Below are 27,054 nucleotides of genomic sequence, written 5' to 3' on the forward strand. Positions count from 1 at the left end.
ACATAAATGATACATATTTCTGCTCTGCAGGCATTTCTGATGTAATGTCTTGGGCCTTGTCTGCACCAGGAGGTTTTAATCGGTTGTGGTTATTTTGCCACAAAAGGCTATGTGGATGCTGAGAACAGATCATATGGTCTTACAGACCTGTTCGGAAATGAAAATGTTGTATTTGAAATATTTATCATCATCATCATATTTTAAAATAATACTTGCTCACTGAAAGTCTGTGGGGAAAAGGAAAGGGTTAGCAAACACATAAGAATTAATCTATAACAAAGAATTATAATTAACCACTTACAATTCTGGTTCTCACATTAACTTATCACTGAAATAGTATTATCTACTTAAATTTAAGTTATATAGTTGATGGATTATAATAAATGGTTTTATGTGGGATTTTTAGGCAAAAGAATGGACACTTGCCTGGATTCCTTACTTGTGTGAAGTTTGAGATACCATTTGTATTATCTTGCCTAACTTTGATACACCATTGAAACCATAACTTTTTTGTTATTTGGTAGGATTTTATTCTTTCTTCAGGTCATGGTTGCCAGAAATATTTTGGTTTGGTGTGATGATATATTACTTTGGTGGTTTTGGGGTTTTTTGTTTGTTTGGTTTGATTGTTTGTTTGTTTTAAATAATGCTTACCTTTATACCTACAAATGAACTGATTAAGAAATCATAATGGTCGAGGGGTGAATATCTCCTGGTTCAGACTTCCTTTCTTTGGTTCTCGTCGTACTGTACAAGACAAATAAAAGGATGCTATAACATAAGTCCGTGGGCTATGTCAGCTTGTGGTGTGCTGAGGGAGAGGAAAAGATCCTGTGATGCAGGAGTGTGTTCCACTAGCTGAGTAGAAAATTGGCAGCATCCAATCTTTCCTGTATTAACTGTGATGTAAAGATGACCGAGTTTTTTCCTCTGTGCATCAGTTAGGAATCTGTGTAACAGAGTACCTTAGAGCGTTTACCTTACAGCACTCGATAGCAGAACCATATGCTATAGGATTTTCACATTAAAAAACACTTTGTCACTCAAAGGATATCCTGGCAATAGAGGTCTCTTTGGTTTTGGGTTTTTTTAATTGAGGCTGATAAAATAAGCCCATAAATTTGTGAGTGTTGAAATTAGAATAATGTAGGCTTTAACTGCTACAAAATTTCTTATTGACAGAAATTATAATTTCCAAGCAATTCTGAAAATGTGCAAAACTTTGAAATGAAAATAAAGATTTTTCTCTTATTTCAATGTTGTCATCTTCATCATAAATAGCCTTTAGACTTTCTGCCTGTAGAATTTAAAGTTAAAAAGATGCATCTGTAGTTCATTTAGTGCAATCCAATCAGTATGGGTGGCAACAAAGCATTCAGATATGGGGAACTTGTGTTAGTCACATCTGCTGCCAACCAGGCACACTAGTCTTTGGTTGTTGGCTCAGTGGCAACTTAAAATATAACACAGGTACAGACTAAATATCAGATGAAACTACTTAGTGGTCTTAATGAGAGAATTATGTATTGTATGCACCTGGTTCTCATGTGTGAAGGCAGCCTAATTTTACATGTTCTTGCTAACTGCTTTCTGTTGTCTGTCCATCTTTCCCTTAGGAACGACTGTGATGCGTATGACAGCATTTGATGCTGATGACGCTAGCACAGACAATGCTCTTCTGCGGTATAACATCCTCAAACAAACACCTACCAAACCCTCTCCAAATATGTTTTATATTGACCCAGAGAAGGGAGATATTGTTACAGTGGTGTCACCTGTACTGCTGGATCGTGAGGTAAGTGAAAGTTTTCCTCTTGCCAGCCTGACGTTTGGATGTTTGTTCCTGTAATCATCTTCTGTGCTGTGAAAAGAGTTGAGAGTATTGCACACGTGGGGATTCAGATGCTCAAATTTGAGGCGCCTGTAAGGGGTTTGTTTATTTTTTACATGGGCTTAAGAAGTTATGTGCTCTGATCAATATTTATATATTTAGTAGTTCATAATTTCTGGGAAGACATTTAGTGTTGGATGATGAGAGCAAAGATCTCGGGAATAAGTGGGATTCAATTTAGAGTAACCAAATGATGGTTTGGAAGTTAAAAAGACAAACAAAAAAAACCCCAACAACAAAACCCAAACCTAATTGTGCATATAGCTTGCTATGAGATTGTTACAGTTCGTTGTTTAAATCCTTTTGTAGAATTTTATTTTTATGGACTTAATGGACTAAGTAACTTGTTACCTCATAGGCAAAAAATGAAAATACTACAAAGGAATAGTAAAGACACAGGTAGCTTGCATGTGATTTTAAGGTGAATTATGGTAGTGCCAAAATCTATGTTTATTATAGATAGTTAACATTATGAGCATAAATTGATAGCAAAGAAAGCTGAGGTATAATCATTTCATGTTCATAACATAATAAAATAGAGACAATCTGTTAAGACAAAGGTTTAGTTATCACAATATATGACATTTGGGCACCAATAAAATGATGACCTAAACAGTTACTCTATAAATCACCATGTTCTTGAGGCCGGCCAGGATGCAGTTGGCCTTTATGGAACTTTTCTTGTAAGTTGCTTAGATTCAGGACTGTCCAATATTTTCATTATTCAGCACTTTATTTCTCATTTTAACCAGATGAAAATGATGTCCATACCCCTTCCCATTTTAGGAGAGTAATTTTTCTTCAGGCTTTTCCAACAGCAGATATTTAATGGGAAAACGAGGCACATATTCCAGACACACAGTGCAGTAAAAGTAAGGTCTGGGTCTGTAGATCTGTCTTTTAGGTTTAGAGATTCCAATTCTTTCACATTTGTGTGTCTGGCCACAGAATCGTGCCCAAGATAAGATTTATAAGATCACTACCTTTTGGCCCAAAAGTTTCCCTTCTCAATTCTTTGTTTCAGTTCAAAAGCTTTATACTGTTTTCTAAAGTCAGTTTAGGTATTTTCATTCCTAATAGATAACCGTTTCCCAGATTAAACCAATTTACTCAAAATTAGAAAATCAATGGAAGGGAATGAACATGCCTGCTTTTCTTAGTATCTTCCAAAGGTCACTGGTGATTCATGAAATAACAATATTGTCTCCATGCAAGAATTCAGAGCCTGCTTTCAGGATGTACTACTGTCTGGGTAGTATATCCTGAAAGCAGACTCTGAATTGCTCACCATTTTTAATAACTGTCGATTCAATACCTTCACTTTGAAAGTGACATGGCAAGCTGCAGTCTTGTTGAAACTGTGAAGTAATTTTTGTTGTTGCTGCAAATGCTGTGTGTTTTATGAGCCAAAATGAAGGGCTGCATTATTTGCATTGTATTTTGCAAAACAAGCATTATTTGGCGTTAAAGTCCACTCTAATATTGTCTTGTCAGGTGAAAGGCCTGGGGAAAAGTCTTGTTTTCCATTTCTTCACAATATGCTCTGTGTTCTGCTCTCTGTCATCTTTGTGGGTTCAATCTCTTCTCCCCCTTCCTGCTTATGTATGTGTCGTGTACAAACTGGTAGTCATACCTACCTGTTTAGATCTGTGGAGTCAGCCATTCATGGTCAAAGATGTATAACTTCTATTTTTCACTGTAATAGCAGCTGTTAGGGGCAAGTGGCCTAATGATCCTGTTCTGAAATGTTTTGGGTACCAATATAAACTTGATACTATAGAAGTAACTTACTTATTTCTATGCAGCTTATGAAATTGAATTACTGTAAAAGAATTGTCGGCCTCAGGTAGAGAGAGACAGGAGTTACATCTGGAGGAGGAAATGTCTCTAGCTGCCTGCATAGGCAATAAGGTATCTGCATATCACCAGGCTTGAAGTGACTTTCAGGATGCTGAAAAGTTGTTGGGAAGAAGGGAATACTCTTTGCTGCCCCTCTGTAGAATATCACCTGATTTTGGTATCTTATTGTTACTGTATTTTCTTTGGTGAACTTTTGTAGATTTTAAATGTTTTGGCTATTTAACACAATCTTCTATGAAAGTGCTTTGTAGAAACATGAGACAAAGAAACGATCTTTCCCTGAAAGCCTTGTAATTAGGCACATCAGGGGACACAAAAATGTCGATAGAGGTTGGACAAAGACCACATGAAACAGTATTTGTGAACAGGAGAGAGCAATGCTTTTGCCTGTCCTTCAAGGCTATTCCAAAGCTCTTCCGTGAATAAGGCAGCAGAAGGAATACCTAATGTGAAAGGCATAACTCTCTCTCTTTAGAATTGTTTTCTTTCTTGCACTGTCTAGAAACAGAAAAATTGTCTTAGGTCTTTTCTTTGAGTTGCCTGTTCGCTTTTGGATCCCAAACTAGCAGTGTTATTTTTTTAACTTGGTAGTAAATGAATGAGTGTTTGATTTAGCACGGATGGGTGAGTGTGTGTGCTTTGGAGCTATTTCCATAGTGTATCACCTGTAAAGGCGCTAAGCAAAATAAGTCAGTCTCCAGTATGCAGAAGTAGTGTGTGTAGGAACCCCGCAGATGACGTCCAGCAAGCTGCTGAGTGCAGCTGGTTTCTGTTGACATCTACTGAGGAAAGCAGAGTGCTTCGGGCCTCCAGGGAATGACAGCACCATGCAGGATTTGTATGGCCTGAATCTACCAGCCTGGTTCTAGTTAGAAATTTTTTAGATTCAAAATTGTTTCCAAAAGTTCATGATCCTCAGGGTTTACAGCAAAACTCAGATAATTTCTCAAAGAACATCCATTTTCATTTTCAGAAGGCAGGTAAGGACATATTCTTGAAGATTAATGTGAGGTTTTTTTTCTTGTGGGAGTTAGGCATCCTTGAATGTGTCAGCAATAAAGATTGAAGAGTGTTAGGGGGCAAATTATACCTCCAGATATCCGTTGGAGAATACATTTTGATTCATAAATTCAGAGGAGAAGGATGCCCTCCGTCAAAGTGTATAGTCTAAATGCCCCAAAATAGAGCACAACAGGAAAAGAATAAAAAAAAATGATAAGAAGAAGAAAAAAAAGGAAGGAAACCTTGAGTAAATATCCTTAATTTTGTATTTCAGGGAGGGAGACTCCACTTCAAATTGATACTTCCCTGCAGTGAAAGAAAAACAATGCTCCTCATGTGCATAGGAGGAGAAAATGCTTGTACTTATAGAATCAACTCCTAAATTTCCTTTATGGCTCAGTAATGGTTTTTTCTGCTTACCCACAATGCTGTTTTGCCAGTATTAGAGACCCCTCTGCTCTGCAGGAAAGTAGCTGTATGATTTGTATAAATTCTATAGGACTAAAGTACTGGAAGAGTGCTGCCACCACAGTTGCTGAAGTGAAATATTTACTTTACTTTTCACAGTTTGAGGAGTAATATGCTTTGGCTTTTGAGAGGAACTGCTGTGCTTAATTTGAATGGAAGTTAACAAATAGTTTGAGGTATCTGTTACATGCTGGACTACATGCTGTCACATATGTTTTCAAACACCTCAAGAAAACCAATTTACGTATTCTGTGATTCTGAGAAACCCTGGGCTAGGTTCAGTTAAATGAAATGTATGCTCTCCATCGAGACTGACGCTCAGTGTGCCTGTGCATGCCACGCCACCACTTCAGTAAGCCAGTGCTACGTTGTATAACCATTCCAACCACTCTTGATCGATCAATCTACCATTATTTGCATCATATATACCTTTCCCTCTATTTATGACCTGGAAACAGCTGAACGCTGCATGCCATAAACGATGAGAAACCTGCTCATGTTTATGTGGACTGGTTATAGTAACGCAAGAGCTGGCTGAACCTCCTGCCTAACCAGGTGGCTGTAAGCTTTCAACAACCGCACCGAGAAGCGGTGTATAGATGCTAGCAAATACCCCTTCCTGTCCATACGCTGGTGGATGACCATACAGTGGCCAGCAGTTCTTCAGGGCAACAGCAGCCCACTGATACATATTCACCAATGCACTGCTCGCACGAAGGAATGAATGCTTGCCTAAATGTTCTTCGCAGGATTCAACCCATTCTGCTGCGCTAAGTAAATCACAGTGTTCTTGTTGATTTTAAGGGTTTAAGTTCTCTGAAAGGGTAGCAGTAGGAAATAGAAAAAGCTTGTCCACTTCTGCATATGGACACTACCCTCTTTATCCACATTTTCCATTTTGGAGATATGTGTCTTAAGCAGTCAATATACTTATTACTTACTCGATCTAAATGCAAATGCTGAACTAATAGTGCACTCTCAATTTTAATGAAAAGATATTAATCTTTTCAGCAAATTCATTCCACATTTGATCTTCATATTAACCTCTAAAATATTCATATTTACAGTGATTTTGGGAAAACGTATACCTTGGAGCATATCAGCTCTGAGTTGGAATAATTGTATCGTTTTGTCTTGTCTTCTCTGACAGAATTCCCACTTGCACACCTTTAACTTGTTTTGCAAGATAGTAAATTCCATAGTTGGACATCAGTTTCTATGTTTTGGGTTCTTACAGTGAAAGGTATGAAAATATCTCATATTTCTTTTCTGCTTAAAATGCAAGATAAACATTGCTTTCCCTTTGATTCATGCATTTCTTATACTATGGTTTCTGATGCCTGTAAATGTGAGGAGTGGTCAGTCTTTGGTCAGAGGAAAAGGGATGGGTCTTCGATCTCTTTTCAGAAATTATTCCATAGTCCATTGTATCACAAATATTAGGAAAGTAGAAAAATGGGGAGAAGAAAATTTCCAGTTACAGTGCTACCTTACGAGAAAATAGAGAGGTGGAACTGGTTTGTTTGTGAGGTGTAAAATCATATTTGAAGTTAAGTTTATGATGAACTTCCCAGCATTTGGGCTTAAATGTCTGCAGTGATAAACAATTTATTTAACTGGATGTGCTACTAATTCTTAGTTTGATTCCTGCCTTGGTTTTGATGAGAAATCCTGTTAACCCAGACTGTGCAAAAGAGGTAAGTAAAAGTAAAAATAACATGGCAAAATATCAGTAGTATCATTCCGTTTAGGAATATTCAAGATTCCCATTGTCAAAACATTAGAAAAATTGTTCATTTAAAATAAAAAGTGTGATTTGCATAAAACTGTAGTGGCAGAATTTCTGTCAGTCTTTCATTACAGTGGTGTTATCTGTTTCCACTTTCATTTAATTCAAGACATAGTCTGATAGTCAGATTTTGTTTTAAAAAAATAAAATTATCTGACAATAATGGGGACCAGATTTTCTTTTCTATAAAAATCTGTGAGGGGTGAACGTGTCACATCAGGATCCTCACAGGCAGCCATTTCAGCACAGTGGTACTCTTTCTGGGCAGCAGATAGAGCATCAAGATCACAAGGCAGATAAACAACTGAATCGCTTTTCTTCGAAACACTAAGCACAACGTGCAAGAATCCTACCTCTGGAAAAATAAATCCGTTGGGTGAAGGAGCACATTTGCCTTCTTTGTAAATGAAAGGCTCACTGAATGATTACTGCTTATGCTCTTGCGTTTACCTTTCCCGCTCTGAACGGAGCAAATCCCAAGTGTGATGGCAGGAGCTCCCTTCAAACCCGTGCATGGTTGAGGCAGCAGCAGGCTCTCCTTTGTTTTCAACAACGTTGTGGGTAGAAAAACCCAGCTATTACAGACTCCCAAGTATCACCCTACCAGATCTGCTGGCCGACATCAATGTGTAGGTGTTCAGTTACTATTTCATCTGATATAAACTGGGATAACCTCTATGTAGACATACTACTTAAACTTTTTGAACTGTAGATTGCAGGTAGGATAAATAATAACCACTTAAGAGGCAGAGCTTTTGCAAGGAGGTTTTCTCCTCTGTGTGGATGAACAATATGAAGTCCCAACCCATCTCTCAAAGGAATCTTTTTCCACGTGCTTTCTCTGTGTTTTCCTCTGATACTGAGGGAAGAAAAAGAGCATTCCTAGCTCTTCATGAAGATCTTAGATTTATTTCTTAGGTAGGCTACTGGATCTTCATTTCTCTAGTATGTTATCCACCATAGTATGAAAAACAGGTGATTCTCAACTATTGATGACTCAGAGCATAATTTTAAAATATATACTCCTATAATAGCTTACTTCCTGGAAAAGCTTCATATTTTCCACAAGATGTGAACATGATTTTTCAATCTCGCAGTTCTCTCTAGCTACACCAAGAAATACTGATATTCTTCATCTCGTTTTGCGATAGGAGTTTTGGTGTCACTAGCTCCTGTGACAGATACTTTGCTGATCCTCTAGACATGTCACTCATCTAAACATCACGAGTTCTCTGACACTGATGTATTGCAGAGAGATTTTAAAAACATCTTCAAGACATGCAGAGCGACACAAAGCATGATATCAGCTGCCCATATACTTTGAATAGAGGCTGATAACTGAAATGTTATCTTTTGGGGCTAGAGTTTCTTTATTTAAAAAATTGAAAGGCGTATTAGCTCTATGGATTTTTAGATGTTAAAATGTCCCTGTGACTATCTAAGAGGGGAATAGAAGTGGTGTACTTACAACAATGACAAAAAAAAATCTTCAAGTGGCAGATTTTGCAGACGCTGTGGGTAAATCAGTGCATGCTGACACATACTGGCCACGAAAGTTCAGCTACAGTAGAAGGCAGTAAAACTTAAAAATTAAAAGTTCGAGACATACCGTGCATTTTGTGTCTGTCTGGGACAATGGTTTCAGTTCAGAGGGAGGATAGGAAGGGCCAAAATGTGCCAAAAATCTGAAAGATTCTCACTGTCCATGTTTTTCAATCCTTTGTGAGCCAAGGAATAGGGCTACAAAAGGTAGAATGACTCTTTATTGGTTAATCCCAATACACCCTCTTTTTCTTGCAAACATTTCTAGCCTTCAAACAGGTTTTGCTGTCTGGATAAGATGAACTCCTTGCTATAGGAGACGTAAAGATGTATTGTAGATAATGCTTGAAAAAAACCTTTTTTTTTTTCTTTCTTAGGTTTGATTTTTGCATCAATTCTTTCAGAATGCTCAGTGCTTAAGAGAGCAAAAGGGAAAATATCTGGAGGTAGTCAGTTTACAACCAGCATGACTCAAGTAGGGTTAGTACTGAAAAGTAAATGGAATTATTTCAAAGTCACTACAGGAATAATTGCTTAGCTATTTCAGTGTTGCAGCTCAGAGTGCTTGGGAATCTACTAGAGTTACCCCAGAGATGCTTCAGGAGAGAAAGTTTTATGTGCTTTAATATGAAAATCAATCAGTTTTCCTTCTTTTCTCAAAATACAGTAAAGCTTTGGAAATCGAGCGATTAGCAACTTTACCTTTAGTCAAGAGCAGTATCAAATATAAACTTACATTCTTGTGACAGTCATGAAGACTTGACTCTCAAATTGTTAGAAATGCACCAAACATCCGTGCTTCTGTGTGCTGTGTTAACACCTTGGCAGGGAAGGGAAGAAGTCCCTTTAAAGAGACCTGGAAATGGATAAATTATTGAATTGAGCACATATAAAGATATACTCATGTTAATCAAATTCTGTTCTGCTTCTCTTTTGGACTGGAGAATCCACTAGTGTTTCACTTGTAATACATATATGTAACTTTTTGACTATTTATTTCTCATTTTTATATATTAAGCAAAGTGAGAAAATGGAAATCTTAATTGAAATATGGCATGAACATCCCAGAGAGACTTGTGACAGCCTTTGAATCTGTTTTTAATTGTAGATGCTGGACATTACATAAATACTCTGTATGTATAAACATTTCAGAAGCTATCTCAAGCATAAATGAAGCAATTCATTTAGGTGGTTGAATATTGTATAATTCAAGTTCCATTTACCACAGAAGGTCTAGCCCTTTCTTTATATACGTTATACACTTTTTTGATATGGCTGTGAACCTTCCCTAAATGATTGATTTTTTTCCTTGCTGGAAGATCACTGAATTCTCTGTCAGTGATCAAAATACTGTTAGTTATGCATATAATTTGGTTTTGCTGATTACTTTTCAGTTTGCTTTTGACATCTTTAAGCTGATCTGTCTTGTGTCGTGGATTTTTTTTTTTTTTTTTTTTTAAGGAAAACTCAATTTCCTTGAGAGGAAATCCATGAAGCATCATTCTCTCTGTAGAACAAGTATAAGCTGACTCCTTCAAGACCATATATAAATCACTCTTAAGGGAAGATATTGCTCACTTAGAAAAGTGATTTGTAAACACTTTAAGTTTGTGACATATTATACTACCATCTTCAAATAGATACCTCCACCTAAAATATGAATTCTGCCTTGTAGGTTGATGGTACCAAGGAGCAGCATTTATAAATGTTGACTTTTCATTTTGACATGTGACATATGGTGTCTTCAGACTATATTGCCTGACACTGCTCGTTTAATGATTTTTAGAATACTGGACTACAACCTGCACTGGATGAGATATTATTTTCAGTGTAACGATTGAGTATCCTTGCCACCTTAATTTTATTTTATAGTATTTATAATAGGAAGTTGCCTTGCATAAAGTTTGAAAGTACACTTAGACAGCCCAGGCGACATACACACTACAGATGAAATGTGTGGTAGTGCTGACAGGGGAGAGACTTAGTCTTTGAAATGGGGGATAATTCCACTGACAATCATGAAAATATTTCAGCTTTCTGGGACTGCAGCAGACAAGAGGCCCTATAATCTGGCCTTTGCTTCTGCAGTGAAAAGGAGGGGAAGTAAATTTTATTCCAAATGTATTTCAATTTAATAAACATCTGTCATGTATATTTAAAACTGCCATTTCAGGATTGTAATTATATCATCTGAAAATAAGTCCTCCTCAAAAGAGAATTGAAGTGACAGGCTGAAGAAAATGGAACATGACGTTGCTCATTCTCCTTTTGTCCTAGAGCTAAAATTTAAATTAATTTTCTTCTTCGTGTCAGAAAGTCTTTTAATTGGAAATTATTTTTGATTGCAGATTTCAGAGAGGAATGGGATTCTCCACATTGTGTGTGTACACAAGTTGTTCAGTATCCCTATAATGTTTTAATAAATTAATCATTTTCAGAGATTTTAAACATTTGACAGCTGTACTGGTAATTCTAAAGAAGGTTACAAATTTTAAAAAACTTAGATAAACATAAAGATTTTCACCATTTATTTTGTTCCTCAGCACCTTTGCATACAGACATGTGTTTGTTGCTATAGTTACCTCCTTGTTGGGAGAAATGAATATTTGATATTAGCAGTAACTAGACTGTAAAAATGAGATATACTGCTTCAGTTCAATTTAGGTTTATCACCTTTTTTTTTTTTTCTTTTTTTTACAAGTGAATTTCCTTTAAAAATGTTGAGAGTTATGGAGCCATATTCTTGTGGGAGTTAAAAGTCTCTATAGTCCTGTAAGTCCATTCATGCCCATTCCACAGTCCTCTCATGAACTGAAAGATCCTAATTAAATTTTCTTCCCATATACTTTCATTTTCAGCTTTCAGCCCTCCTGTAATAGGAGTTTCTCCTATCAATATCTTAATTTAACTATCACAAAGGACAATGGTAGTCATGGCATGGCCATTACTGATGGTGGCTTGCTGTACTGAAACAGGGTGACCCAGCCCACAGGGGATCGAATAGAGATGTCTGGTCTAGTACCTCACTTCTGAACCATGTCTGGTTTGGCACGCTGCTGCTTTGACACCTGATTCAGCCATCACGACACAGTGAAGCACCAGAAGGTACAGGAATGCAGCTCTAATCTGCTATCCAGGTAACAATTCAGTGGAAGATGCACATTAGAGAAGGAGGAGGTCTACATAGTAATAAAAAGAATCTGTGGGTTGATTAGAAAAGTTACAAGATTGAAACAGTTGCTACTTTGACATTTACCTTAGCACTGGCACTTTATTGCATGCATGAAAATCTTTGGGAGGAGGAGTGATTTAGGGAAAAGCATTGTTCTGAGACGTGATTCCTTGCAATGCTGTCTCACCCATGAGAAGTGACAGAAATCCTGTTGGCTGCATTATGTTTCATTACCCTAATTTCTGTTGTCTTAGAAATGTCTGAAACATCTCTGTGTACTTTCATTAATGTGTCCTTGACAAAACACAACACTTACAGAAGAGACAAACTGAAGGGAAAGCACGGTATCCCTAGAGGATTTCTGCCTTTTAAGTGAGCAATGAGTGATAGGTGGAAGTGCTGAAAGGAGAGTTTTTCAGGGGAAGTTCTCAAATGTGTACCGCTAGTATCTGGAATTTCAGAGATTTCCACTAATGTGATTAAATGTTTGAGAATGCAAGAGAAAAGTAAGATCTGTGCTGGTGGTAATAAAGGTCTGATTTAGGCTTACTTGAGGTAACTTGAAGTTGTTTCCGTTGACCGTTGTGGCAGGCTTTGCAGCAGGTCCAAGGCAGCTGTGCAGCTGAACAGGGGAGGGGCAGAGGGGGCTTTTTGCTGGACTCTTGACTTCTCACCATAGCTTAATTATAACATTAAAGCATCATGTTCCTGTCTTGAAGGAAAAATAATCACCAGGTTCTGTACACTGCCATCACTCCGCTTTTAAAGGTAGCGCTTTCAGGTAACAGTAGGTAAAACACTGCTTTCAGCAGTGGCTGAAGAGGCGGTTGTAGGAGGCTCCGGAAGCAAGTGGTGTGGTTCAGTTAGAAAATTCCAGCATTTCAAAATAGATTGTTTTTCAAGCCTGAGGTTTTTTTGGGGGGTTTTGTGTGTTTTTTTATGAGAACTGAAAAGGTCTAAGTCCAATCAGAAAGTTTTGGAAACTCTGATGAGTTCACTTGGGTTTGGCTGTGCTTGCAGCAAGAGCTAACGGTGAGGCAGGGTGTGCTGATCGGCCAGGTCCCTGTTACAAGAGAGTAATGGGGCTTCTCTCCAGCCACTTGTCTGATGCATTCTCATGCTTCAAAGGGATTGCTTTCCTACTTTCATCCTCCCTGCTAGAACTCTCCATATATCTGTCTAGTTCACTGACCTAGCAACAAGCTGGGCCAGCAAGAGAAGCTTGCTGGGTTGCAGAGTTGAATCAACTGATAGAAATGCTTGGTGCCTCCCAAAACTTGTTGGGATGGAACCGTGTGGCTGAGCAGGGGGATGGGAAGTAAAGCCTTTCTTTTCCAGCAGTGGTGAGCCTTTCCTTAGCTCAGTTACTTTGGGTATTCCCCTCCCCTTGGTCCATGATTTACTGTCACTTAAGGGCATAGTTTTATTAATATAAATTATTCCTTCACTCAAGCATGTGTAATGCCTGGAAGCTTATTTAGAAACCCAATACAAAGATTACATTTCTCAATACTGTGCCTAAATTTTCAACACCACCACCACCCCCCACAAACAAACAAACGAACAAAGCTTCAAGAGCTACACTCCATCTCCTCCAGCAGCAGGACAGCAGATAAGGCTGGCAAAACAGCCTTACCTCACTGAGTAGCGGCTGTATCTCAGATTGTACTGCTACTCTGAATCCAGTTACACTGCTCTGGCTCTGTAAAGTGCATTGATTCCCTCCCAAACAGAGAATGACACAGCTGATGGCACTTTCTACCTTGTAAAAAAATGCCCTCAGCACTACGGCATCACCCACAATATGGGCCTTCTTCCTCAGAGAATAAGAAAAGGAATTTGTTTTTTACATAGCAGAAAATTCCACTAGCAGTAGCCTCACGCCAGCAGTGGATTTTCCATCTTACCTAATTTGTTAAGGGGTGGGTGAGTTTTACTGAAGAACTGTTTTCAGGTAACAGTCATTCTTTAAAATTCAGTTCTTTGGGTACACTGGAAGTAGGAAGTTGGGAGGACTCAAAACTTATTGACTGACAGGAACCCTTGAGCTAGTAATAGTGAACCACTTAAGTACATGTAACTATATAAATATGTAAATCAATGTATGTTCATATACGTATATATATTTTTTTTCCTTTTTTTTTGTGTTGAGAGTTCTTTGAAGACATAACTGGCTTGCCTGTAATTGGAAAATGAGACGTGGAATTTCATACGATTGAGGCTGTCGTATCTTGACATGAAACGACAATCACGTTACAGGGAAAGGTATAGATACAATTAAAACAAGATTTTACTGAAGCAGCTACAGAAGTGGAGGCTCACAACTTCATTTGTGTGAGGAAGTAACCTAAGAAACCAAAAACAAACAAACAAAAAAACCCACAACAAAACTAAGGCTGTGCAAATGAGCAGGGTTACTTTTAATCTGTAAAGCAGGTCCTTTCTCTTTCCAGGTAGAAGTAGCAGAATAATGAACACCTTGATACGGGTTCAAAAAGTTTTAATAGAAACTCTTGTCTTGTTAGGCACTTTCCACTAGCATCAATGTGTGAGCTTGTTATTTTTTCCCTGTATTTCATATATCATACTTAGTTTATCAGCCTCCATATGAGACCAAGAGGATTTGATTACTTGATCTGACGTGTCAAAGTTATTTTTGGGAGACAAAGAGGTTTGATGATTTGATCTTAGTGACTTATTAAACTACTCCTACTTGAAGAGTTGGGTTTTAAATTAAACTGAGGATATTAGTTCCAATAGATAAAGCAAGATATGTTTTTTCTTTTTTCATCCCTGAAATAATAGAACAAAGTATGTAATTTTTATTTCATGAAGATGGAAGACAGAAAGCTGACACAGAATTTGGAATATAAATTAAGAATTTAGATGACATATTGAGGAAATGGATAAGCAGAAGATGCCTTGTGCTTTAGTGGGAGCAAAGCCTGTCTTTTCCAATCCTATTCAGGGAAGATAAATTATATAGTATAATTCAGACTATTACTGATAAGTGTAATGGATCAAACAGAATATTCCAAGTTTCAATAAATAGTAGTGAGACAGGTAACTTTCTAAACACTTTCCTATTTTCTGTACAGCCCATCTCAGAAAATAATAGACAGTATCTTTAAAACAAATCATACAATGCACTGTGGAAATCATATTAGAATATTTTATATCATTTTAAACTTATTTTTCACTCAGTTATAACTATTGGAGAAAACTGTAAAAATGTGTTACAGCATTTTTCATATAAATATATTTCCTATTCATATGAGGGCATAACTGTAGCCACAAATGAGGCTTTTGAGCAAGATGTGATCCGATACTCAATGAGGAAAGGGCTGTTTGGATCTTAGGTGTGTTTCAGTCCAAGTGCCTGCTTCTCTCCACTGGTATATGGTTAGCCAGACTATGGCTAAAAATATTCGATGGTATGAGCCCTCTCCTTGCAGACGTGAGGGGTAAGTGACTACTCTCATCAACCACCACAAAAAAGATGCGTCGGAAAAGTTAGGGGGAAAAAAAGACTGCAGGACGTTCTGCACGATCATTTCATCTCTCCAGAATACAGCTGTGTGGTTTTGTTGTATTGCTTAAACATCTAGAGAGGTACAATTATGTGTATTCAAAATCCCAGTCACAGGAATCCAGTTGAAAATAATTCTAGGATTTTCTTTGTCCTTTTGGCTTTTAGCTCAGTGTACATCTGAAGAGCACAATTTTATTTCTGTGGTACATGGATTATATTATCTAATAGCAATCTCTGTCATAGCAGAAAAGAATTACAACATCCTTACCAGATAAAAGACAATGCTTCATCTCCAAAGAGCCTCAGCCAGCCACATAATTCATGGCTTTGTTTTTTGCCTACTTGTAAAAGATTCATAAATACTTCTGCTACTGTCTGCATCCATCTGGTTCTTAAGTAACACGAATTAAGAGCAGCATGTCTCATTGCTGTTCCTATTCCATGTTGTTGCTGTTGAATACTCAAGTTGCTAGGCTGGGACCCAGCTAATGCAGACCCATTCATTTCTGCTTTTCCAAAATTCTACAGTAAGTTTCATGCTGAGGCTTGTAGAGCCTGACCAAGCAAAGCACTACTCAGATACATCTCTTCTTGTTCAGTCCTTTCCTGCAGTAGGGAAAACCTCAAATGCCTGTCTACACATCTACCTCTTCCTGGGTAATCCATCTCCGGAAATAATCATTCATTTCTATGGTTGTCTCCTTGGGAGGACCAGAGACTCCTGTGCTGGTGGCACACTGATTTATTCCTCTGCTAATCCTTATGTGTTTGGCAACAGAGTATTGTGGTTGCTGGAACATTAGAAATTTATGTCTTGAAATAATAACTGGATGGATGATGACAGAATAAAAAAGATTGGTTTTGTACTATTTATCTTAAAGCTATTTTCTCATCTGCTTCTATTTATTTTCCTTTTTCTTCTAAAGTTCCAGTTGGATAAATAATATCTTTTCAGTGGCTCTCGTCCTCTGATAAATTTCACTTTCTCTATGAACAACATATATTTAAGAAAATAATATATTTTAAAAGTTTTCAACATCAGTGAGGTTTAAACTAATAATATAAAGGAACCAAAAGAAGTTAGAAATTTATTACTGCAATAATAAAACATAGGCCAACTTACCACTCTGGAATGCATCAGAGCAAAACTATGAGAAAAACAATCAGAAAAGAGAAACAGGGATAGGGAAATCTGTAGAGGACAATGAAGCACAAAAAATAATCTGTTGAGTTAGAATTTTGGCAAGGTTGCTTGTGTATATTGTATTTATGAGTAGCAGAATGAAACTGGATGAAAACCAAAAGTATCCAGAAACACTTTCTATCAAATATTAAATGATGAAATTACCTTCTAAATGAATGTTCACAGATATGCTTTGAAATAGAACAAAAAAAGAACCACCAACTTCCATGTGTGTGCTTTAACAACAACAAAAAAAAAGCCTTTCATGAACAATGTCCCAGTCAAAAAACATAATTTTCAGGATTCAAAATTTTCTATTTCCTACATTTAGAGTTGTTTCTTAAAGCTATATTTTGAAGTAAATGGACAATTTTTACAGCATGGAATTAAAATATTTAATTTTGGATCTTCATGCATTACTTTGTGTTTAAGGTTTCAAAAGCATAGAACAAGTACTCAAAAAGGAATATATATTTTAAAAGACCCATTAAAATGAGTCCTTTAAGGAATGTACAGTATAAATCAATAAGTAGATAGCAGTCTTCCTCAGATGGGTGAGGAATATCAGCGGATGTAATGGAAAAGTAAACAGGTAAAAAGCATCCGTGCTATTTCTGAAGAACCCTGATGCCTTTTGTGAAGAACAGTTCCTGTCTGAATACCCAGATGTTCATATAATAAGGTGCTATTTAAAGTTAGCACAAACTTCCCTCTATCTCTCGAGATAGCATCAGACTTTTGAAGTCTTTTAAAAGATATAAATTGAGTGCTTCAGAAAAAAAATGCAAATCAACACATATAAGCATGGCAGAAGAATAGAAACAAGAAAGGGTTTAAAATGTTATTTTATCCACATTGTTTTAGATTTTGTGAGTCATCCAAGCTTCTTCTATACTGTAGGAAATTGCTTCAGAAATTGCTCCAGGCGGTTAGCTCAAAAATCATGCTTCCACATTTGTTCACAGACGTCCTACACTTGCTCACATCTGCTTACTCTACATGGACACAAACAAATACTTTGGTTTTAGGTACAGACTTTGAACTTAATCCAGGTGCAAGCTTTTCTGAAATCTAAGCATAGTTTTTTGATATAAATATTTGTGAGGCTTGTATTAAGGAATTTTTTCTGCACCTCCTTTTGTTACGAGCAAACCAGCTGTGATTATGGTGAAAAAAGTGATAGGGATATTACTGGAAACTAAAATCTGGTAAGGCTAGTGCCTGGAATCACTATTTGCCTCAGCTGCATAAACAAAATCAGCAATGAAATAGTATTTCAAGCTTCTAGGAATGTGTGGATCATAATGAGGGATTCAGTGGAAACAGAAGTCTTTTGGCCAGTGCTTTGCTGCATGCTGACCCTGTTCATTGATGGAGGGAATATTGCTGAATGTTGAGGGTAATTTCTTATTCCTCAAAGAGGTTCTGGTTCTAAGGCACCCTGCAAAGATTTGCATTACCATTCACAGTTTAAGCTTCCAGACTGGTAGAAAGTCTCTGATGTTTTTATTGAAAAAAAATAATTTTTCACTTTTTGTGTTAAAATGTACTTAATTAATAGCATTGGCTATTCCTTTGGTTGTTGTTGTAGGAGTGGGCTGGTAGTTTTATCACCGCAGCAGGCATGTCCAAGCCTGACAGTAAGTGAAAGACACTTCCTCCAGAAGCTACACAAAATGTGGGAACACTGTAAAGCCCTTGCTTAGTGGTTATTTTTCCCACCCTAGCAAAGACGAAGTTAACCTAATCAAGGTGAAACGTGGTGGATATAGTGAATATATACCTCGCCCAGGTGAGACTATGTGCAACAGGATGCTGAACATTAGAGACTGGAGGCAAAACTTGCAATGCACGTGGCTGAAATCAGGTATTCTCCTCCATAATTAATTAATTAAGTAAATGAGGTCAGAGATTCAAAAGTATTGACTTGGCCAAGAGCTGGGACAGCTCAACACTTTTGGAATTAGACTGTTTTCTACATAGTTGGTGAAAGAAAGATGCAAGGACCTCGTTTTAGACAACTGAAATGTCAGATTCAATTGCATCGGCTTAATCTTAGCTGTCTCATGAAAAGGAAATGGCAAGAGAGTGATCCTATCAATATTCCAGGTATCAGCAGAGGGGAAGTAATATTTTTAAAATATAATTGACTTGAAAATGTTCCTCAAAGACGTGCATACAAATACAAAGGATATGAAGGATGTCAAATGAGCTAATAAAAGGAGGAAGACAGCAATACGTTTTATTACATCCCCTTTAATCACAGGAAAATCCGTTTTCAGCTAATCAGCTATTGATATGCAGAATGATAGGGTCCTGCAAGTTCAAATAGGTGTTTCATCTTCAGATGCCCCACTCCATAGCCTGTAGTTCACCTGACCTCTTCCTTTACACACATTAGCAGATAAAGAAGCAATAGAAAAGATCTGAAAAATGTTTACTTAGAAAAAACATACCAAACACTTAAATCACAGGCTTAAAGGCAACTTTCATGAGTAACGTGTGTTTGCTTTAGTCCCAGATGAAGTCTTGCTGCAAACCTTTGCTTCATCAACAAAATGGAAATTTGTTAAACAATTTTAAATCAAATGGATCCAGGCCCCAGCAGATCAGAACCTTCTTTTTGGCTACTATTTCTCTGTGTACAATTACTATTTAAACAACGTATACGGGTCCGTTATTACACGTTAATGAGCAATCTCGTATCCTCAGTTATTGTAAAAAGCTGTTTGAGGGGATGAAAAGTTATTCTTATATGGAAGACAGTAATGTCATTTTCTATGGAACATACACAAAGCAGCTGTTCTGCAAAAAAGAAAGTGTTATTTTGGACTGAGGTTTTGAACTGTGAATCTTAGATTGAGTTGCAATTTGGCTATGAATATGGGTTTAATTTCTTCCTAGACTGAGGGTTTGTATTCTTGCTAGATTTGAGCCATTGTGGTTGTGTGATCTTAAACTAAGACAGTATGCACAATGGTAGTGATTCCTATTATTTGACAATGCACAGATTTTGGATCATATTTTATGTTACATTTGTATGACATTTATTTATGCTGTATATCTTCTGTTCATCATACTTGCTGCTCAAGTTCAAAAGTCCCTGTTATTTACAAAAGGGGTAGTTTTGATCATTGCAAATATTTTTTTAATTGTTGCAAATAGTGGAAATCAGGTGTGTTCGTGCAGTAGTTACATAAGAGTATTCCTTCAAATTTACTAAATCGGTAGGATTAGGTTAATAGGTAAAACATGTCAGAATGGTTTAAGGTAAAACAAGACAACGCATTCAAGACAACTAACCCTTAAGCCAATTATAATGACATCCCAAATCCAAGATCTGTTCATCTGGCTGCACAGGGCTGTGCAAGCCCTGAGTCAAGATGATGGTAGTGGTGAAAACAAATGCATAGTGTTCTTACAGTATAAAATATACATATGTATACCTCAGATTTTAGGCATATTCCAGATTTGTGAAACAAGACTGCAACTAAGGCAGGAAATATGTAAATACTGGACAGTGTAGTTGGAATAATTCTTACACTGAACAAAGTACTCGTTATATAAAGAATACATATAGTTTTGCAGGATATTGGGGGCAAAAAGGTCATGCGTTGTTATCCTCATGTAGATAACACAGGAGAAGAATTCAGTAAGAAGAAAAGTTTACATTTTACTGAAATGCATGTTTTGAGCACACCTATTTGAAGATGGTGACAGAGCCTGTTCTTACACTCCTGACCTAGGTGAAAAGCACAAAGTGTTTGTCATGAGTAAAATTTTGCCCCATTTATACTAAACAGTTAAAACAAATCAAACCAACATTTTCTAGAGAAGGCAAGGCTTAGGTTACCACTTTCCAGAGGAGTAAGGATGTTGGCATTCAGCAGAGATTATTTGCATTGAATTTCTAGGAGAGTTGTAATCAGTTGGTCCATTTGTTGGCTCAGAGCCTCAAGTGCAGCTGAGTGCAGGTGCAAGGATTTCCATGCACGTGGCCGCTGAAGTTAATGGATACTGGGCTCTTTCACAACTAGAGTATGTGTAGGCAGACTCCTATATCCTCTTCTATATAATTGTTTTCCTATTTAATACTTTAATACATTTAATAATTCATATTTGCTACTGTACTACTGTACAGGTTACTGTTTATCTTTCATGTCAGAAAGAAATATTCCATCTCATGGAAACTGCTGCTTTTCTTCTCTCATTCTGTTAATTAGGGTGTCAGAAATGCTCATTCCCTGAACTGAAATGTTGGAAAACAGTACCCATTTCATGAAAGTACTCAGCTACTATTTTTAATCCCTTCCTTTTGCCATCTGAGACTCTATGCTGTATTTATAGTACTTTTTGAAGAAACAGAGGCAAGTTGAGCAGAAATGCTTTACAAGCTTGTAAATTCTCATGGGGCTTTTCATATAAACCATCTCCTTCTTAGAGAATGTGAGATGGGTATGCTTATGAAGGGATTTTATTTAACTGCATTAAAAGAAAGAATTCTTGATTTGTCCCAGATACTACTTACCTTCCAAAAACTTTTCAGCATGTCCTGCTTTTAACTGGGCCATTTCATTTCTTGTTAACTTTGGTCTGTATGACAAAGAGAACACAGGAGACAAAATCATTTTTAGAAGTCATTTTAAGCATGGAAAGTTTTAGTTAAAGGGTGAAGCATCATTAATTTTATCAGGCCATATAAACAGAAGTAAAAATAAGTCTAAATAATAGAAAGGTCGAAATTGTGGGTATCTGTAGTTACTAGCAGAGCTTTATGGGGCATTAAGAATTGATACTCCCTGGTGACTCCTAAACCTATTTTTATAATTGACAAATAAATCTAATTGCTTACCTTACAGCCTTGAGGTTTTTTTGCTTGTTTCTCTAGAGCTAAGCACTATGGGTGTTGAAAATGGTATTGTGTGGAGCTTATTTTAGGCAAAGGCTTTAAACCTCTTGAGCAAGAAGAATATGTATCCCATTTTCAATGCAGAAATGTACTGAGGATTTTTCTAGATGACGAACACTGAACATGATCAGTCACGTGCTTAAGGACTGCAAAATGTTTGTCCTTCCTTAAGACTTGGTTATGAAGTAATAGTTAGCAAAACTGAGTGTGGCAGCACAGCTGAATGCCCATGCTTTCCATGTGCAGGGCCCTCGCTAACTTGCTCCATTTAGGTGATAATTCTTTTTTCACATGAAAAGTCTTTTAATTGGGTTTACACTAGTATAATGAAATCAAAATCTAGCCTGTGAACAGCAAAAATGTGCTTTATTCATACAGCACTATGATCACAGTACTTGGTTTACCTACCAGTATTTAGTAAATGTGTAAGCCCAGTTTATTGTTTGAGGGTCCAAGTTCCAATGATACTTCAACATAAGCACCATTTAAGCTGCTCGGTAAAATATTTACAAATGCATTTTTGGTCGGTATAGAGGCTTTTATGGACTGCATCTTTTATCTGTTGGTAAATTATTCCAGTTTTATAAAATTCTTAATACAAGAATGAAATTTGAAATGTTTTACAGTGTATGAAAATAAGAAAGATAGATTTTATGCTGGACAGAGTTTTCCAAAGGGTGTTTTGTCTCTCTTGTGCAGTATTCTAGAGTTAGTTTTAATGTTTTTGAAACAATATGTGTGACCTAGGACCATAAATGCTAGTAATAAGATGCTGCTCACCTTTCTTGCATGACCATTCTATGTGCTGACCTTACATTATAGAGGTATTTCAAGTGAAAGGCAGAATCAGTCATTAGCTGTAAGAAGCCCATGTTTCATCACTTTAAACAAAAACAACAAAAAAGCAACAATTTGCTTTAAACTGATGTCTGGGCCTGAATCAGAACATTTGACTCTCATCTAGATATGTTAGAACTGAAGTGGTGGGGATGTGGCAGTGTAAATGCAACCTGAATTTACATGGGTTAAAGATGCATGTTGAATCCAGGTTCAGATGTGACTGAGAAAGGAAATCTGACTTCTTGATTACTGTGAGGGAGGCAGGACAGTGACACTTCATCGACTTCCAGTGTTCTGCAGTAGCATGTAATTCAAAATAGTCCCTGTTGTTTCGACCCTCTCTAGGGACTCTACCCAAACTTGTTAGCCTTGTATGTACAGTCATCCTCCCCTCCGCTCCAGCCGTGACCTCCTTAGCATCCGCTCCCTGCAGTTGCGTAGCCTGAAGTCACGCTTTCCCTTGCCCTCACCTCACGAGGTTTTGAACTTTGCTGCCTGTCTCTTTTTGAATGAGTGAGCTACTTGCAGGCTTGGCATTTTCCTTTAACCTTCACTTGGATTCGCTTATGGCCAGATCTGTGTTGTGCTCTGCCTGCAATGCTCTCTGTTAGACACTGAAAATATAACTTGTATTGTCTTGCAATGAAAACAGCAAATTACTCTTATTACTCATTCCCAGTCCTTTGCTGCAACAATCCATTAAGAAAGAAATAACCACTGAAACTAACAGAAAAGGACAAAAAGAGCAGCTAAGCTGAAATCACAACTACTTCTCAGCATTGATGACTGTCTGCTTCCAAATTATTCTGCTGTTTGTGGCCCCCCTCATTCAAGATTTCCCAGGTCCTTGCCCCAGAGTAAGTCTACATTTCAGTGCCTCCGAGAGCAAAACTTATTACACCAGTTTCATAGACGGGGAAGATGAAAGATGAAACATGGAAATATAGAATGTCTAGGCCAAAATCCGGTAAGAAATTTAAATTCTTATTTTAAATAAAAATTACATAAATGACTATTAAGAGAAAAATATACAAGTGAAACTGGACATAACTATACTCACACAGTTTTCTAAATTAGACCCTAAATTAGTGTCCATTTTCTCTTTTTAAATGCCTCACAGATGTGTAACGTTGTGATGAATAGGGAAAAAAAATAGTGACTTCTTCCACTGTTTTATATTTTCACAGTTCAGCTTTGAACTTAGGCAATGCAATGTCAACTGCTATGAAAAGCTCAACACTTTGGAGTATATTTTCCATTTGTCTGACAGTAAAAATTGCACCTGCACCAGTTAGGTCACCATTTTGAAAATTAGCTTCCGTAACTAGAAAATTGGGCTTGAAACTCACAAGAGGAAGCATTTTGTGCAATTTTAGACAGCTCCTGCTTCAGCTGGGTTAGAAGGAACTGTTTGTGTGGGATTTCTGCGGTAGGCATCAGCAGTTTTGGTTGCTTTAGATGTGTGTCAGGAGAGGTAATAATTATTAAACCTAATCTCCTGTAATCTACTGATAGAGATGTAGATTAAGTTGTCTGCTTAAACAGATGATGTTATTGCTGTAAAAGGCGGGTACTAAGTTTCAGTGTGTGTGGTACAAGGCATTTGATTCTAGGCATAGCTACATATTTTATAGACTTTATTTAGAAATCAAAAGTGAAAAGTCTGAGTACGTGTCTGTATGTCTCAAATATTTATTTGTCATCCCAACTGCTGCTTAGTTGAAACATTTGGAGCTTCTCTATCTGATCCCACGAGATGTCCCATAAAAGAGTTTTGCCTGTGGGTATCAATATCTATATGCAGCACAGCTGTTAGACTCTGCAGCGTGATAGATTCAGCTTTTATGAACATAATGAAATGGAATTTTTAAATGCAGTAAAAACAGACATAAGACGGCACATCAAACGGAATAGAGTTTGTCTGTGTTCTCCCTTTCAGGAGTGCTGTACACTTCTGTTGCTTTCAAAAATAAGAACTGCTCAGGAGATTCTGCATCCTACTTTCAGCACACTGAAACAAGGGCTGCTCTGCTGTGCACAAATCAAATCAGGCTGAATTGCATATTAATCAGAGCCCCTTTAGCAATGCTTGCCACTCAGCAGCGAGACTGTAACACTTTCATCCTTGCACAGAATGTGCTGTCATAATTGGTTTGTGTTAGGTGTTAGAAACATCTTGTGACTGAATGACCTGTAACTAATAAGAAGCAGTGCTCATATGAAATGAAGGTCCTTGTCTTCCAAGCGCTATACAAATGGGTTCCATCTGGCAGTACAGTGACTTAATGTGTGATTTATGTTGGACTCTTATGTGTTATAGGGTGTGAGATTCAAAGAACGTCATCAGAGTGCAGGGGTTCCTACAACTGCTTTTAAGCTTTTGAACCTTACTGGAAGCTTTAAAGCCAGTAGTTTAATTAGGAAAAGAAGAAGAAATTTTTTATTACAAACTTTAGGAAAAGTTTAATAAGGCTAGGGTAGAGCACACCTTTCCTATCCTATTTAGTTTTCACTGATTATGTGAATCAGTGTAAGGATCAAGTGGAGACTGTAAAAAATGAAAGCCAACAGTGACACAGTTAAAATATTCACCTGGAAAGCTCTTTCTGTGCCTTTCATACAAGGGCTTGAACCTCAGTCTGTTTTTAATGACACCATATTGGTGTTGAAATGTTTTTCTTGGTCCTTATTTCACTGAGAGTGGTGCTTTCCAATTAAAAAGCATGGCCTTGAAGGATCAGTGTTTTCTGATTAAAAGTCTGTTTAATAATAAACCTACAAACAGGTTACATTGACTTTTTTTCCTCTTTTTTTCCTCATGCTTAGTTCCTTGTTCCAGCATTCTTAAGGTTCTTCGTAGTAACCTCTTGGGACAGGAAGTATTTCTGCTGTATTGGCTTATTCTTGGGTGGGAACAGTATGATTTTCTAATGTGGTAGGCTGGCAGCTGTCTGATCACCTTGTTTCCTGCACATTATGGTCCAGGGAATGTGGGGTGGAGAAACGCAGCCACTGGAGGAGAGCAGTGACAGGAGGTTCTTTTAATTTCTCTGGGGAGGGCAACAAAGCGTGTTCATCTGGGAGCAGAGGTATCAGGAGTACAGGCATAACAGAAAGACAGCAAGCTGAGAGCCTCTCATGCAGGAAACAACAGGAGACACCCAAAAAGAGCAGGGAGTGGGTATCCAGCCAAGCCTCAGTGATTATGGAGAAAAAGAGAATTCCTAGGAGGTCTGTGTGAGTTTGCTACAGATCGAGAAGGCAGTGAAAGTTGTTGGAAAGAGCAAAATTGATCCCCACCAAGAGTGCACAGTGCTCAGGGAGGAAACCTTTCCTGTTTTCAAGTTTTGTAAAAATGTTTCACCCACCAAAGCTGTTTTCTCTTTTAAAAATGAAAAACTTCCAACTACCCACCCCCTCCACACATCCCAACATTACTGTAGCTACTACAGTTAGTATTCTAACATGATTCAGTTCAGAGGTTGATGATTTTGTCTCTGCCTTCATGCCTGGCTGACTTGGGAGCCTGTCACATCCTCCAGTAAAGACATTATGCAAAGAGCAGCTGCTTCTCTGAACCATGTCCAGCCCCTATCCAAATTGATTTTAGTGGGTCCAGTTTGCTTTCTGGATTAGATTCCTGGAATTTGTTTGGTGATGTTCCCCTTCAGGGTTCAGTAGAAACTCTCTCTGAAATGGCATACTTTTCCTCTTTTGCCTTTGTTTTTGCTTTGCACCCAGAAGGTCTTGGTATTTGAATTCTTTTCTTTAAAGAGGGTGGAGCAACTGGGACTAAGATTTTGAAGGAAATATGGAAATAGCTTTGTTTCCTTATCCTGTCTCCAGCCCTGACTCACAAAAAGAAAATGCCATATTTGTTAATTTTTTCCTGCTCACCATCTGCCTACCTTTTCTCTTAATATAAATCTTGTAGAGTCATCTTGCAGTTTTGTACCTGTCTGTTGAAGACACAGAGTACTATTGACCTGTAATACTGGTGTTATCATGTCTGCAACTGCACCAGTTCTTTACATGTCCTCCAATGTCTTTCCTGAGAAATGGGTTACTTGCCCTTTTTGGTGCATGAGGGAATAGTTCAGATTACATATAGGAACCGTGCAGCTTTTTTTGTGTTGTGCTATTACAGCATTTCAGGCAAAAAACATTCTAGCACTTTTGTGATGAGGCTTTATATAAAAATTAATAAATTAAATAAGAGCAATGTCAGATTTAATTAATCACAGTTCTGTGCACTATTGACCATTGTCTTAAGGACATTGGACATTAGGACATTGTTCTAAGGAACCTTGCCAGACATATTACTACAGGGAGCTGAAAGGGACGTTGAAAGAGGATACTGGAACACCCCAATACACTGAGTATTGCCTCACGTGGCCAGGGGCAGCGCAGAAGAAAGCATAAGAGCCTGGGCTTGATATTAAATGAGAGTTAATAAATTGGATTATAACACACAGTAATATACCCTGACACATAAGAAGCTTCTGCTAGTTTCTTAACTAGGGTTATCTTGTATTTCCTGGTTTCCTAGCTGAGCCTTATCAAATTAGTTCAGTCCTGTGCCAGAGTGTGAATTCTGGTCTGTCCTTTAGATACCGAAATACTCATTTCAGACTCAGAAGATACTATATGAGCTGTTAAGCTCTGAACATTTTTTCAGGACTGCTCTGTAGATATACAGCTGTGTTGTCCTGGAGGCATTTTGTCATGTATGTCATCCTGTAGTAATTGGTGCTCTTCTGCTTTTTTCCTACTTTGAAACACACACTTTTTTCTTTCTGTCTTATAACAACCACCTCTTGCTGGTAGGTGGTTAGTCATGTCATAGGGATGCCCCTGAAGCCTTTA

The 27,054-nt window shown here is 37.5% G+C and overlaps 1 protein-coding gene across 1 annotated transcript in view; it reads left to right on the forward strand.

Moving 5' to 3' along the window:
* Positions 1 to 27,054, forward strand: part of CDH13 (cadherin 13) — a gene marked incomplete at its 5' end in the record, with an annotated part of 267,510 nt that overhangs the window by 124,999 nt on the left and 115,457 nt on the right. The window contains one exon of the mRNA XM_010148860.1: positions 1,617 to 1,795. Within this exon, the coding sequence (XP_010147162.1) occupies positions 1,617 to 1,795 (179 nt within the window). The remainder of the gene's footprint in view (positions 1 to 1,616; positions 1,796 to 27,054) is intronic.

Source organism: Eurypyga helias, unplaced genomic scaffold, assembly GCF_000690775.1.
Source record: "Eurypyga helias isolate BGI_N326 unplaced genomic scaffold, ASM69077v1 scaffold603, whole genome shotgun sequence".
Classification (NCBI taxonomy): Eukaryota; Metazoa; Chordata; class Aves; order Eurypygiformes; family Eurypygidae; genus Eurypyga; species Eurypyga helias.